General features: G+C 42.0%; 1 protein-coding gene and 1 long non-coding RNA gene across 6 annotated transcripts in view; both read right to left on the reverse strand.

Moving 5' to 3' along the window:
• Positions 1-531: 531 nt before the first annotated feature.
• LOC128841438 (uncharacterized) lies at positions 532-4,661 on the reverse strand. Its single transcript, XR_008445838.1, has 3 exons — positions 4,411-4,661; positions 4,215-4,285; positions 532-764 (listed from the first exon to the last, which is right to left on the reverse strand). It is a non-coding gene; the product is annotated as an uncharacterized LOC128841438 (long non-coding RNA).
• Positions 4,662-4,670: 9 nt separating this feature from the next.
• LOC128841417 (solute carrier organic anion transporter family member 1A2-like) overlaps positions 4,671-15,350 on the reverse strand; it is a 33,951-nt gene continuing 23,271 nt past the window's right edge. For 4 of the 5 annotated variants that reach the window (XM_054036430.1, XM_054036421.1, XM_054036412.1 and 1 more), the window contains exons 9-15: positions 13,204-13,368; positions 12,896-13,091; positions 11,705-11,870; positions 10,604-10,788; positions 9,990-10,054; positions 9,241-9,358; positions 4,671-8,281 (exon numbers count right to left, since the gene is read on the reverse strand). In XM_054036430.1, the coding sequence (XP_053892405.1) occupies positions 8,122-8,281; positions 9,241-9,358; positions 9,990-10,054; positions 10,604-10,788; positions 11,705-11,870; positions 12,896-13,091; positions 13,204-13,368 (1,055 nt within the window). In that variant the 3' untranslated portion in view covers positions 4,671-8,121. The remainder of the gene's footprint in view (positions 8,282-9,240; positions 9,359-9,989; positions 10,055-10,603; positions 10,789-11,704; positions 11,871-12,895; positions 13,092-13,203; positions 13,369-15,350) is intronic. The other variant, XM_054036436.1, reaches the window with a different exon arrangement.

A 15,350-nucleotide genomic window follows, 5' to 3' on the forward strand; every position in this document is an offset into this window, starting at 1 on the left:
GATTTTAACTCTAGCTTTGGAAGAATATAATTACCACAGCGCAGGATGGTGACTTTAAGCAAATAACTTGAGGTAACAAGAACAATGAAAAAACTGAAGCAGGCACCCTGCTTCAGGCAAGCACAATGCCTCGGAGGTCTGGGGTAAATACACAAAACTGTGCTTGCTATTACTGGATGCATTATATACCCCTCCTCCCGCTCCCTACAGTGCTCCAGTCCAGCTCTGCTGGCTGGTGCAGAGAGCGAGAAGGGGCATGGCCTATTTTTTTCAAAAGAATTAGCTGTGAAAAACCCAACAGTGAAGTACCACATAACTGGAGCGGGAAACATTAACCTCCAGGGATGAAATTATGGCTCCATTAAAGTCAATGCAAATTTTGCCAGATGTTTCAAACACACATAAGCACCCCAAAAGTAAAACATAATTTAGATGACCTAATGTATACACTTTGGGGAAGATCCTTCCCTTTCTTCTGTGGGCGTAGAAAGTAGGTCTGTACAATGTGAATATGTGGGAAACCCCCACAAGGGATGCAGAGTCCCTGACTGTTGCATAGCCCAGTTCCAGAGGCCCCCTCCGTGCCCCTTGCAGCTGGGGATGGCCACAGGACATGAGAGGGGGAAATGTGGGACTGATTACCACCTATTTTGTCCAAAGGAGTGCAGCAGCAGCAGCAGGGGTTACAGCAACTTCAAGGCAGAAGTAGTGGCATTGGAGTAGCTCCACAGCCTGGTAGGAAAAATTCGTTCCACTTCTGGCCCCTATAGAATAAGGTCTGGAGCTGTAACTCTCTGTGCTTGTTCTTATGCATCTTTAGATTTGTTTACACATGTTGGTACATGCTTCTCACTAGCATCAACCGCTGGACCCCAGGCATTCCACTAATCTGTGGCTGCAGAATCCACCTCTTGCAACAGAATCATGCCCCCCAACTTTCATTAAAAATAAAATGTCTAGACCTTGCAGCCTAGAAATGTAAATCAAATTTGAACCAAAGCAAGATTGTTACTTTTCAGGCAGCCTAAATAAAGAACTCTAAGACTGATATAAATTGTTCCTATTCAGCTCAATGGTGTGTTGACTCTGAAACCTAATCATTTAATTGTTAACATTTTAAACTATTTGCGCTGATGATCTCATAGACTCATAGACTCATAGACTCTAAGGTCAGAAGGGACCATTATGATCATCTGGTCTGACCCCCTGCATGCTGCAGGCCACAAGACCCTTCCCTGGACTCTGCCGTTGAAGTCCCCAATCCTGTGTTTTAGTGACTTCAATCGGCAGAGACCCTCCTGCTAGTGATCCCTGCCCCATGCTGCGGAGGAAGGCGAAAAACCTCCAGAGGCTCAGCCAATCTACCCTGGAGGAAAATTCCTTCCCGACCCCAAATATGGCGATCAGTAATACCCCGAGCATGTAGGCAAGAGTCTCTAGCCTGACCCTTGTTGGCCATTATGCTATTTACGTACCATTGCTTGGTTTTCCTTGGCTACTATGTTTTACCATTAAACCATTCCCTCCATAAACTTATCTAACTTTATCTTAAAACCAGACAGGTCCGTCGCCCCCACCGTTTCCCTCGGAAGGCCGTTCCAATATTTCACCCCTCTGACGGTCAGAAACCTTCGTCTAATTTCAAGCCTGAACTTCCCCACGGCCAGTTTATATCCATTCGTTCTCGTGTCCACATTAGTACTAAGCTGGAATAATTCCTCTCCCTCCCTTGTATTTATCCCTCTGATATATTTAAAGATAGCAATCATATCCCCCCTCAGCTTTCGTTTTGTCAGACTAAACAACCCAAGCTCCTCTAATCTCTTTTCATACGACAGGTTTTCCATTCCTCTGATCATCCTAGTCGCCCTTCTCTGCACCCGTTCCAGTTTTAGTTCATCTTTTTTAAACATGGGAGACCAGAACTGCACACAGTACTCCAAATGAGGTCTCACCAGCGCCTTATACAACGGAAGCAGGACCTCCTTATCCCTACTAGATATACCTCGCCTAATACATCCCAAGACTGCATTGGCTTTTTTCACCGCCACGTCACATTGTCGACTCATAGTCATCCTGCGGTCCACAAGGACCCCTAGGTCCTTCTCCTCTTCCTTTACTTCTAACCAATGTGTCCCCATCTTGTAACTAAAATTGTTATTAGTCATCCCCAAGTGCATCACCTTACACTTTTCACTATTAAATTTCATCTTATTTCTGATACTCCAATTCACAAGCTCATTCAAGTCTCCCTGCAGAATATCCCTATCCTCCTCCGAATTTGCAACTCCTCCCACCTTTGTATCATCCGCAAACTTTATCAGCCCACTCTTGCAATCGGTTCCGAGGTCAGTTATAAATAGATTAAATAAAATGGGTCCCAAAACCGAACCTTGAGGCACTCCACTAGTAACCTCCCTCCAACCCGACAGTTCACCCTTTAATACGACCCGCTGCATTCTCCCCATTAACCAATTCCTTATCCACCTCTGGATTTTCATATCGATCCCCATGTTTTCCAGTTTAACCAATAATTCCTCATGGGGTACAGTATCAAATGCTTTACTGAAATCCAGGTATATTAGGTCCACCGCATTTCCCTTATCTAATAAGTCCGTTACTTTCTTTTTAGCAAAAACATCCTTCTAATGTGCGACAATGCCAAGTAGTTTCTTACACCACCTCATGTGCCTAAAAGCCAGAATGATCTCCTCTATCCAGTTACTGAAACCTCCAGCTTCCTGATGAAAATCTTCTATGATGCAGGTCTACATTATCAATATAAAAATATATGGCATACTGAACACTGAGGGCTTGATTCATCATTGAGTTAATGGAGTTGTACCAGTGTAAAACTGGAGTAATGCAGAGGTTGACTTAGTCCCTGGAAATGTGGAGACTTAAAATAAATTGAATTTAATGTCAAAAGTAGTAGCACAGCGGCTACTGAATGCATTACTTACTGAAAGCATTATTCAGTTTCACAAAGAGTTCATTCAAACCCTCCATTTTAAAAATTTCAAAGACGCTGACATATATATATGGTAGCATTCTGGTGTGGTGCAAAAGACCTGGCTGCTGACATTAGATCCAGCTTGCCATAGGGTACAGGAGGCTTGATCATCAGGGTCACACACTGTTCCAGAAGCAAAATGCACTCTCTCCCATTCACTCTTCCTATAGAGCAGGGATGGCCAAATCATGGCTTGTGAGCCACATGCGGCTCTTTCCCAGTTAAAGTGCGGCTCCTGGAGTCACCCATGCCCCTCCATTCTCCGCCTACCAGACTGGTGGGGGTGGGGGAGCTCAGGGCATTTGCCAGAGACAGCTGGTGCCTGCTGGTGGGGGGGGGGCACAATTTAAAGGTTTGCCCTCCCCCTTACTCTCAGCAGCCCCCTCCCTGCAGCTCTCAGCTGTTAGCTCAGTGTGGAGAGGCAGCAGCTAACAGCTGGGAGCTGCAGGGAGGGGCCACTGCTTTAGCTGTGTGGGAAGAGGGAGCAGCAAAAGCAGAGGCTCTCCCTGCTGCTACCAGCTGTTTGCCACTGCCTCTCCTCATGGCCACAGCTCCAGCTGCTGTGGTGCAGGAAGGGGGCCCAGAGGCACCATGTAACTGAGTGGGACCAGCAAACCCTGGCAAAAATCTGAGGGCACATGTAACCCCAGGTGCCCATGCATCACCTCTGGCTTCTGCCCAGCAGGTAGGGGAGTCTTGGGGTTTCAGCCCCACAGAAGGCACCTGATGGGGCTCGGGGCTTCAGCAGGACCAGGGCTGAAGCCCGAGCCCTGGCAGGTACCTCCTGCGGTACTGAAACCCTGAGCCTGGCAGGCTCTCGAACTTTTGAAGATTGTCATATGCAGCTCAGAAGGTCAGTAAGTTTGGCCACCCCTGCTATAGAATGTGAGAGGACAGCAGCTGCTCCAGTCTGTGTTAGAAACAGGAACGTGAGTGAAGCTACTATATTGCAATTTCACTATATCTATTGCCATTCATTACTTCTTAAATTGTAGTGCTACCTGAAGGGTGGATTCCTAAATAATGTCAAAGGTGCCTGACGTGTGTGGCTAGGCATCCTTTTTTAGTATTTTTATAGATCTAAATCAATAATAATAATAAATCATGATTTAATTGCATTTCTTCCATAATAGCATTTTGCAGACAACGCTCTTCCCACAGTAGCATTTAGGGGCCAGCTGAGAACCACAATAACACCTACACAGGATTTATTAGGGATCCAAGTGTCCTCTTCTTCTCTGCCCATCCTAGGCTGGAAAAGGACTCCTGGCCCTAGGGTGACCAGACAGCAAATGTGAAAAATCGGGACGGGAGTGGGGGGTAATAGGAGCTTATATAAGAAAAAGACCGAAAAATCAGGACTGTCCCTATAAAATTGGGACATCTGGTCACCCTACCTGGCCCTTCCACTCCGCAGCATCAAAGGAAGAGGCTCCTTGTCCTTTCTGGGTTCATAAAGGGTTCAGGAGCAGCAGTAGCTATTCTTGTCTTTCTGGGAAAGCCCATCAGATGGTGGCAGCCCAGGCTTAGAGCCTATACACATGTATACTTCTCAGGCTGTTGCTTCAAAACACTAGCTTGAAAAATACCTGCCAAAATAAGGTATTTCAATGTGAAATGAAACAATTAAAAGAATACACAGAAACTGTTTTTGGGCCAGAGATTGTAAATATATTTTATATTCAAAAAGTACATATAAACTGGTGGTGCCCTTTACATACACTTTCAAAGGCTCTCACGAACATGCGCACACACGCAAACACATGACTAAGCTGAGCTTTTCCCTCACTTTTAATATTTTGGCTTACATTCATTAAAAATGGATAATTTTTTAATAGGATGTCATGCTGTCCATGCAAGTTCTCTCCATTTTAAGCTCCAATGATAACACATATGGCAAGTCAAGCCTTAGATATGGGAGGGGGGAAAAAAGATGCAATTTACAAATCACTTTGTCCAAAGGAGATGCCAAATGGAGATGCAAGACATCTTTAAGTCTCTCTCTCCTTCCTCCCTGCCCCTCCACATTTTAAGACATTGCTGGGGAGCTTGCTCACTAGAGTTCGAATCTCTGACAGCTGGTTAGTGGCAGCTCCAGTTCAGATCGTCACTAGAGCATCTTCCATATGGGAGATATAAAATAATTAATAAAAATTAGTGACTTCTATCATTTACCATGGCAGATACAAATTGGAAAAACATGGGAAAATTTGCTATTTCACAGCCATCAATACAATTGGCAAAGGAAGGCTATTTTGCCCTTTTATTACGTATAATTCAGGCTACCTCTACACTACAGTGCCTGTGTTGGCATATTATGCAGGCATAGCCCCCTGGCGTAGACACAGCCTATGCTAACAGAAGGAGTTTTTCTGCAGGTGTAGGAACACCACCTCCCCAACAATGTTCTCTATGCCAACAAAAGCACACTTCTGTCACCATGGCTGCATCAATGCTGGGGTTTTTGTTAGCATTAGCTGTGTTGATCAGGGGTCTGATTTTTCACACACCCCTGACTGACACAGCTATGCCAATATAGGGTAGACCAAGCCTCACAAGTGTCGTTTTTTATTTCCTCCTTAGGTGTGCCCATTTGTCACAACACACACAAATGCTGAGAACTTTTCATCTTCAAGGCTCTGTACAAACAACTTTAACTAATCCTCATGTGATGATTTGGGGTGATGTGTCTATGTCCGATTTATGAATTTTGGTTGATTTTTATAAAATTGCTATATTACTGAATGTGCTTCCCAAAGGGGCTGTTCTGGCCAGAGTGGGGTTGGCAATGACCTCCCAGAATCTATAAAATGCCTAAAAAAAGCTGGTATCTACAGTAGCCACTGATTTCCCATCATATGTTTTTACTAAAAGTGAGGGTGTGAAAAGCAAATATCTGGTGCCTTTAAAATAACCAGAGAGCTCAGGGTAGGTGAGGTCCCTTAGCTGGGTGGGCAGACTACCTAGGAGAAGGAAAACCCATCCATGTTTTGAAACCTGCTATTGGGTAACAGGCAACACTAGTACCTCATGTTAACGGTCCACCAGGTCTAAGGCAACAAGGTGAGAAGAGAATGAGCAAGTACTTAGTCTAAATGGAGAAAGGCCCTCAGCCAACTCACTACAGTCTCTGGCACAAGATGACTAGGTTGGTGCAAGCGGTTTTCTTTCTTTTTGTGGCAAGTTATCAAAGGGCTGTAATAGATACTGGTTATAATGAGGAGTGAGGCTGGCCAGTATGCTTCTCCACGAGGGACTACTGCTATTGGTGGGAGTGTGTTTCATGTCTAAACCAGAAGTTTACCCGCCTTAAGTCTGGCAGTCACTGGCCAATAGGATTTCTGGCACCCAGCATCTGAACTGACCTCCAAAGGGTCAGGGGGAGTAGCAGTCAGAGCAAAGAGTCAGACAAAAAGCAGTGACCTGCGCAGGCAATGAAGCCCAATATCATAAAAGACAGCAACTTTACTGGTTTGGACACATGCAGAGGATGAATGGAGGGGACCTAGTGAAGACAGCAGGGGAGGAAAGGGAGGTAGGAAAGAGACCCCAAGGAAAGCTGAACAAGTGTTGGGTGGATTTCATCAAAGAAGATGGTAAACAGCTGGACCTTAGTGCCACTTCAGACAGATGTAGATGGCTGATACTTGCATGATAACTCAACCCTGGTTGATGGGATAAGGGGATGAAGCAGCAGCAGCTATATCATTGAATACTTTAGTGGATGTTAAGTCAGCCATATGCTATCAGGGTTGGTGTCACATCCCTTCCAGACCAGGGACAATGGAGAGTCAATAACACGCATACTTCACATTCAAATGAGAGCACCTTAAAACAGTGTGATGGCTGAAGTCTAAGAGATCCAATTGAACATGACTTGTCTACAGGGACTGGGGAGAGGAGCAGTAGAATTTCCCTAGAGGGAGAACAAAGAGACTGAGGTGTTGGTACAGCCTTTTAAAAATACAGAGAGACTCGAAGAGAGAAACAAAGGGACAGGCTTTAGGAGGGAGAGGGGACCTGTTGACTGTGGGACCAGCCAAAGCTGAAGAAAACGGACTGCAGAGGTCAGAGAGACTCTATGATTTGAAGGGAAAGTCATGAACTGGAGGATTATGGCCCAGCAGAGGAGACCCCCTTGGACCCTGAAGGACACCGACTCACATCCCAAAGAAATCTCAAGAGTGGTGAGGAAATAAGACAGGGATTCATGTGGAAGAGTGTCTTATTTTCCTAAATCTATGTATCTTTTGTGCTGTCTACAGAAAAAAGTCAGTGTGTTAGAAATGCTTCTGTAATCTCTGTCTATTTGCACTGTGTCCCTGAAGAGGTAAACTGTAAACTGCTTGCAAGGTTGGAGCTCTGGGAAAGGTGTGCTTAAGCTACCCAGGGAGCTGGCACTAGTCTCAAGACCGAAGCAGTTGGCTGCAAGGTCCCAGTTCTCAGAAATAAGTGCTAAATGTAGGATCTGTACTCTGAGTGTCTACCTAGAGACCCAAAGCCAGAGGCATTGCCTGGATCCTGCTTGGACTCAGCAAGCCAGAAGTACACAGGTCCAGTGCTGGCATCCAAAAACAGCAAGCTGTGAGTGTCCAGCAAGGGGAATTTGACCATGGCTGTGACACCTCACAACAGGATAAATAAGTATTACCTGCATCTTGGGAAACTGAGGCACGGGGAGTTAAATGACTTGCCTAAGATCACAAAGTGAGGTTGTGACAGAACTGGATGTAGAATTCAAGGATGAAATCCTGGCCCTATTGAACTCCGTGGCAAAAGTCCCACTGACTTCAATGGAGCCAGGATTTCACCTCAGCTGATTCCCGGTACTATCCTCAGATCACAAGCCTCTGACATTTCCTATGTTATTATAATATTGAGAGTTTCAGTGCTTTTATACCATTCACACACTTTTTTCCTGTCTACTGTGTTCTATATGATATTTTAAAGAAGGGAACTGAGAACTAGCTACGTGTAATTATATTAGTCTCAGTCCAAGTGTTCACTAGTTTCAGTCATCAATCATTAGTAAAGATATGTTCAAGTTTGCACTATGAGGCTGTCTCATGATGTGCCCTGCAAAAGTCTGAGCTTGAATGCTTCTCTGTTCAGTCATTTTGCTCTTCTATGGCCTGCATTGCCATTGGTGACCTCTTTAAGGTTTTCCCGTCAGAAGATTTAAGTTGTTTCTTTAAAATAAGGAGAATTAACACACATGGGATGTAGGACACTCCACGTAATATCGCTGGCAGTCCCAGGTAGAACCATCTGGAATAAAAGATGTGATTTATTAAAAACACATCTGCTTGCAGCATTAGAGCATAGCTTTTTGTTCTTGTCACTGTAAAATCTCGCTGCTCTGAAAGTATGCTAATGGCTTGAGCTGTGATTCTTTTGTATCTCAATGTACACTGGATCAGTACATGGATGAGGTAACGCTTAGGTTATTTAGGAGGTGGCATTCTTACTTTTGAGCCTATATTTAACCAATATTCTAACAGAGGACTAGTGGATAGTGGTCTGCTGAAGGGCCATTTTTTCAATGAGACATAAATGAGGAGCTGAATACGTGTGGTCTTTAAAACTCTCACAGCATTTCTTCTAGGACTACAGAGGGCTTTAGCCATAGTATCCTAGACAAATTCCAACTTGGAAAACTACATTCTCTCTACCTGAACTACTCCTGCGATTCCATTTGGAGACCATGTCCTTCACTTCCTATTCAAAGATGTTATGCAATGCTGTTGTCAGCTGTTAGACAGCTTTCACTTTTCCCAACAGCAGCAGCTGCATTTCAGAGGTAGAAGCCCTGTGGGGTAGGGCCTGTCTTTTTGTTAGATGTTTGTACAGCGCCTAACACAATGGAGTCCTAGTCCATCACTAGGGCCCATTGGCACTATGGTAATACAAATAATTAAATAAATAAACACAATAATAATTAATAATAATACTTGTACCATAATAAAGCATTTTAGGATTCTTTGTGATGAAAGGGGTTATAATCAGGCATGATGCAATAACAAGAAACTTTTGTTCAGAAGCTGTTATGGAAACAGAATACTTGGCAAAGGTAACTTTAACAGGGAAATAGTTTAATAATGAAGAATATGTTTATGGCCAAATCTATAATGGTTTGTCAACTAGAGGAAGATCAATAGAACAGATACTATAGTGATGAACACAGTATAGAGGACTAGATATAGATAGGTGTGCAAAAGAAACTGTACCTGTATGTGACAATGTCATACATCCTACATGCTCCTTCACCACCACAACTCAGAGTTCCCCATTTCAAACATGTTGAGTCTATCAAAGCTCCAAAATAAATGGGAGATGGAATTCCAGCTAGAAGGGAGAGAAAGGTGTGACTGTGAGGATAAGTAAGACATTTTTCAATGTTTTTGTAAGAAGCACACTTTTCTGCTGATTAATGGAATAAATATAGGATCATCACAGTTCCTTTCTTTTCCTGCATCAACCCCCTTCTCTATAGTTCATACAAGCTTCTCTCTTTCCTTAGCCTCCTTCTCTTATTCCCACCTAAGTAGTTTCTTCCTTGATGCCTGTTTAGCACTTTATACACACTGCAGTTTAAAAACATACATACTGTAGTTGCCATTCAAAGTCAACATTTGCCCACACTCATCAAACAGAAATATTTAAGATATCTTGGGAGAGATTTTCTCTTCCCGCTGAACTATACTCAATGAACATTTGGCAGGAGGAAAATGGCACAAGGTGGCTTTAAGATGTAGGCTGGTCAAGTCCCTGTCATAAATTAGCCCAGTCTGAAAGTTGCTCTAATTTGCACCCAGATTCCTCTGGCTCTAAAGCAAAGCTCGTGTTTGCCTGGCCATGCCCCCTGTACCAGCAGTTCAGAGATGTTTTTTTCAGATAAGTGGTGATGCATATTGTGAATACAACCTCTGCATTTGTCCTTGTTTGCACTCACAGCATGGTTTAAAACATTTCTTACCAAATACTCTTGAAGCAAGTGTATGGATACCCATACCAAATGACTTTTCTTCAGGCTTTAGAGACCTAAGCGAGAATTGCATTGTATATTAAACAACGTTGGCAATATAAATGTGAAACAAAGTTCCCATTGGTTTGTCAATCTAATTCTGCATCAATCCAACTACCTTGGCCATTAATTACAGGGGTCCATTATCTTGATTAAGTGGCTCTCATGAAAGAGGAGGTCTTTTCGAGATCCTTGACCAAGACTTTTGAATGGCTGCCCTCGCATTACCATCTACTGTTTTGCAATGAGCCCATTGCAAGATGGGACCAGATTCTGGGAGTTAAATCAGGGCTGTGTTTATATGCATGCTGAGCAGATGTAATCAGTAAATTCATAGTTATTATGCACCTTGCTAAGGTGTCTCAGTAAATTGGCTCAATGAGCTCCCATTAATCTGGGCAAAAGCAAAAGCAAAATCACCTTCCAAAGTTGAGAAGGCTTATCCTGAAATAGAAGCCCTAACAATCAGCATAAGAAGACAGAGAACCTCCACCAACTCATAGGGACGCATGACCTTAGTATAAAATTTCTAGTAATGTGCTTACCATAAGGGCGTTCTACTGTACCTTATTAAAACCATATATCCAGGCATGGCTCCTAAGGAATAAATTAAGCTGCAGACTATGCATAATATTAAAAAGTAATGAAGCATCATGTCACAGTTTGCTTCTTTGTCACACTGGCCCAGAACCGCAGAGACATTTCCAGATGAAAATCCAGAAGCTGCAACACAGGTACAATTTTCAAATACCTGTCAAAAGATGGTTTTAATCATTTAGGCCCAGACTACAATACCCTTACACTGAGTAGTATCTTACACCATGTGAGGTGCCAATGAAGTCAATTCACAGAGCAATAGAATAATGAACATGAGTAAGGCATCAAAATCTGTCCCTCTGTGTGATCTCGGAGTTATTTAAAATGTTTTTATTGGTTCTCAGACTTTCTAAACTCTTCTTTGGTCTGTTTTTTATTTTGTTTTATGCAGTTTTCATTCTCAGTCACGTTCCACCTAGCATACAAGAATTTATAACTAAATCCTTATGGAAAATTCTTACCGTATTAAGATGACAACCTCTCCACAGGGTTTTTGTTTGTATTTTAGCCATCCTATTAGAGATCATTATAGCCCGGCTTTAGAATTCTATTATTGTTGTGAGATTTCTAGTGCTTCCCAGTGTTTAAAAAGGTGTAGGGGAGGGGGTGTGTGCAAGAACCCCACCCTCCCCCCCATTTAAAATTGCACTTGGTTGCTGAGCGGGGCACTTTAAGCACTATCTTACCAAAGCTGCTGCTTCCAGATTATGATAGATCCCCAACTTTTTTAGACCACTGTAAACACTGGCTCTTCCAGGTTTTAGACAAGTGGAAAATACCACAGGCATAACTTCTCAAATGTATTTTGGTATTTCCACTTCTGTCTATTCCATAAAAGGGAAGAGGCTTGTTCAATCTTCTGTTTTCTTTAAACTTAATTGAACTTCTTCAAGCTTCAAATTCTCAGATTCAGTTTGAATTTGGGGCAAAGGGTCAGGTCAGTCCTTGGTGTATTCAAACCTCTTTGCTCATCTCTAATTATCACTCTATAAAATCCTAGTCAAATGTATATGTATAGATCCACTGCACTGGGCTATCTAGATTTCATCATTTGAGCTGGTATGCCTTACTGTATATTTTCTTGTTCCATCTGAAGCTGTACAACCAGCAAGACAAGGTGAAACATACGTTATTCCATTCGCCCCACAGACAGGGTCCCACACTTTAACTGAGCAATCACAATCACTGTTGCAGTCAGCAAGTAAGGTTGTTTCCATGTATGAGACCTGTTCTACTCTGAAATATATTTAAAAGGTGAACAAACAATTCAAGAGTTAAAAAACAACCATCACTACCACCACCTAAAACAACCCCCAGTAGAAGCTTCTTATCATTGACTACATAAACCCTCTCAGTAGGTCAGGAGCTTTTCCAGGACTCATCCCTGCATTTCTTACATAAAACATTCATTGGGTTTAGTCTTTCTTCTGTGTAATGTTTTTGGCTCGAGACATTGTACAGTCCACAGAGATATACTATGACTGCTGTACAACATGACTTTCATAGCCTGTGGTGCTTATATCGTCCATTCATGTGTGTGTGTGTATGTAAGTATAGGTTTGTATACACACAGGCACACACCTACAGATTAGTGGTAACCTTCAAATCAAGAAACTGCAGATAAAACATTACATGTTATCTACATGAAAATAATATTTAAATAACAAGCTCCTGTAAGATCCTCCATGTTATTGCAATTGCATATGTGAATGGTCAGCCAGACACATAACTGGCCACTTACATCAGCAAATATCTGACTTGAATATACAATTGTATTAGTCACACGTGCAAGTGAGACATGCAATTGTATGTGCATTTTTGTTTATGTATTGTTGCATGGAAGCTTTAGAAAACTGGAGGCAAGCGGGCTATTTTAAATGTTCAGAACACATGAACACAGTTCACAGCACTACAGCACTTTCACCTCTTCCACTACACTCTCACTTTTGTTTGAGACCTAGGGTAGGTCATCTTCCAAGGAGAGTACTCAGTGGACTTAACCCACCGTGTTATCTAACTTCTCAACACTATGGTTTTAGATAAAGGGTGAGAGGATGAGCAGAGGAGGGAAAAGGAAACTCACTGCCTTTGCCTTCTTGGACATTGATGATTTGGATAAATTAGAACCTGAATCTAAAGTGTTCCTGGTTTTGTTTTTGCAAAACCAAACTGTGGACTCCTTGGCCCATTTCTAACTAGAAAATTTGTTTTATTACAAGGGGATGATGGTTCATTTCAGTATTGAGATTTAAAGAACATACCCTTCATAGGAGACTGTTAGACCAGCAACTGGAGAATTTTCACAGACCGTGAAATAAGCAGCAAAGTAGATTAGGTATTCAATTAAAGAGATCCAAAAGGCTATGTTGGCAGCTTGAATGGTACTTATCTTAAATTTCTTCATTAGAAAGCCTCCAAGAAAATATCCAATGCATATAACTGGTAAATTGTAAACAGCTATGAAGACACAAGCAAATAAAGCTTTTCTTGTTGTGCAAATATTTATCATATAAAGCCCTCAGCAGAGTCACCAGCTGGTAGGCAAAAACGAGATATAATGGGAGTGTACCTATTAAAAAGATGGCCTGTGATGCAGATTTCCCAAACTGTTGTTCCAAATATTTTGGCATGAAGGTTATCATACCAATGTAAGCACTGAACTGCATCACAGTTATGCATATAAACAACATATAAACTGGGTTGTGAAACAGACTCCTGAGGAATGGGATGAAATCTGGAATGAAAGAATGTAACACGTTATTTTGAAGCTTTACAAGATGATATTGGTCATTGTGGCTGAGGAAGGAGAGAAGCAAAGGTGGCCCTAAATTGGATCCAGTTCAATCCTGGGTTTGGTCAGAGGCCACAGACCTATTGTAACTAATACCATCTGGAATGGTCCCCTGGAGGGTCTTTTGTTAGCCCAGGATGTCCCTCTCCTACCCCAACACACCCCAATCCCAATGCAAGGAACTGCCTGTAAAGCACAACTGAGTGCTTATCTTTTTTTTTCTTTTCTTTTTTTTCCCATGATGTGTAAGCCCTTCTGGTTGCTAATAAACCATGTGGGTAACATTAACTCGTTCCGGGTTTGGTTTCCTGTCCTCATCTTTTAAACAAAAACCTTCATTGACTCTCTTCTTGTTTGAGTCTTCCCCTCTCCTCCATTTCCAATACAGGATCTTTTATTGTCCTCATTCCTTTCGTGGAGACATTCTTGGTTCCGTGCATTTTTCTTTCACAGTGGAATTCATATGCATTTCATTTTTAATTATGACTTCTTTAAGCATGCCCCACATATATTAAATATACACATGGATATTAATGCTTCTTCCCACCGCACCATGCTAACTAGATCTCATCATTCTTTCAGATTTTGCATTCCTGAAGCGCTGCACTGCTGGTCTCATAATGGTTACCTAGGATCTAACCACTGGCTCCTCCACCACACTTCTAAGGACTTGATCCTGAGTTTTCATTCAGTCAAATCTCCCATTGACGTTAGTGGGACTGGGTTAGGTAAAGCCTGCAGAATCACAACCCAAACCATAAAAAAAAATAATTCCACTAGCTAGTGTGCTGATCTACTGTCAAGAAACTTTGCAAAACAAACTGAAACTTTTATAACACAATGACCACAATTTATCAAAAATGGGCACCGCTTTTCATTGAAATGTATCCTTTGAGAGAGGGAGGACTAGTATCTCAATAAATGAGAGTTAATATATCAGTCTCACAATATTGTTTAGTTTATAATAAAAAAAATCAAATGGCTCTAATGGCTGAAATGCTATGAGCAGGCTGCTTTGTTTATAGATGCCACATGGTCTAGGATCAAAACATTCTGGGGAAGGGATGGGAGTGTTAAGTTGAACTACACAAAGTGGATTTTTCACTTGAAACCAAGACACTTTTAAATTAGGGATTTTCAGGGTCAGGGGACTTCCACATAAATATAATAAAAAGTGCTGCTCCTATGAATGATAATAGAAAGAAAAGTGCTCTCAAATAACACTACAGGAATAGAAATTCTGAGCTATGGAATGGGCACCTTTCTTTGTCAAAAGATTACTTCATGGAAGGAAAACTGGCTGTTGATTTTTTGGACTACATGAATGAAAAGAAATGACCTTGTATTTCACAAAGTGAAGATTCAATATAGGTTTTGAAAAGTAACTAATGATTTTGGGTACAATGAATGTGAAGTGGCACCCATCTTGAGACACCTTCAAGGGATAAGATTTTCAAAGGGCATGTGCTCAGCCCTTTCTAAAAATTAGGGCCTGTTAAAATGTCTCTATTGTGACATCCACTACCACTAGCGGCTTCTGACAATCTTCTCCTATATTGAATTTTATTTATTTATGTTCCTAAAGGGCCAATATGAAGAGCTGGAAGACACACAGAAATTAAAAGAAAAAACAAGGTATAGCACATATAGAAAACCTGGAAATTTGCAAATATAAAGCTTGTTACCTATATCCATGCAACAGTAAAAAAAAAAATAGTAAATCTTTCTGGATGAAATCCACCTGTTTTCAGAGGCCTATGCACCGCTTAAGTGCCTTGTAGGTCCTGTTTTGAGGATTTAATTGGGACTTAAGTGGCGCACAAGCCTTGCGCTGGTTCTCTGCCTGGGGAAGTGGGGACGGGGGAGGATTTCACCCTCTAAGATTTGCAACTTCCTATGATTTTTTTCAGTTTCATTGTCTAAAC

This window comes from Malaclemys terrapin, chromosome 1, assembly GCF_027887155.1.
Source record: "Malaclemys terrapin pileata isolate rMalTer1 chromosome 1, rMalTer1.hap1, whole genome shotgun sequence".
NCBI lineage: Eukaryota > Metazoa > Chordata > Testudines > Emydidae > Malaclemys > Malaclemys terrapin.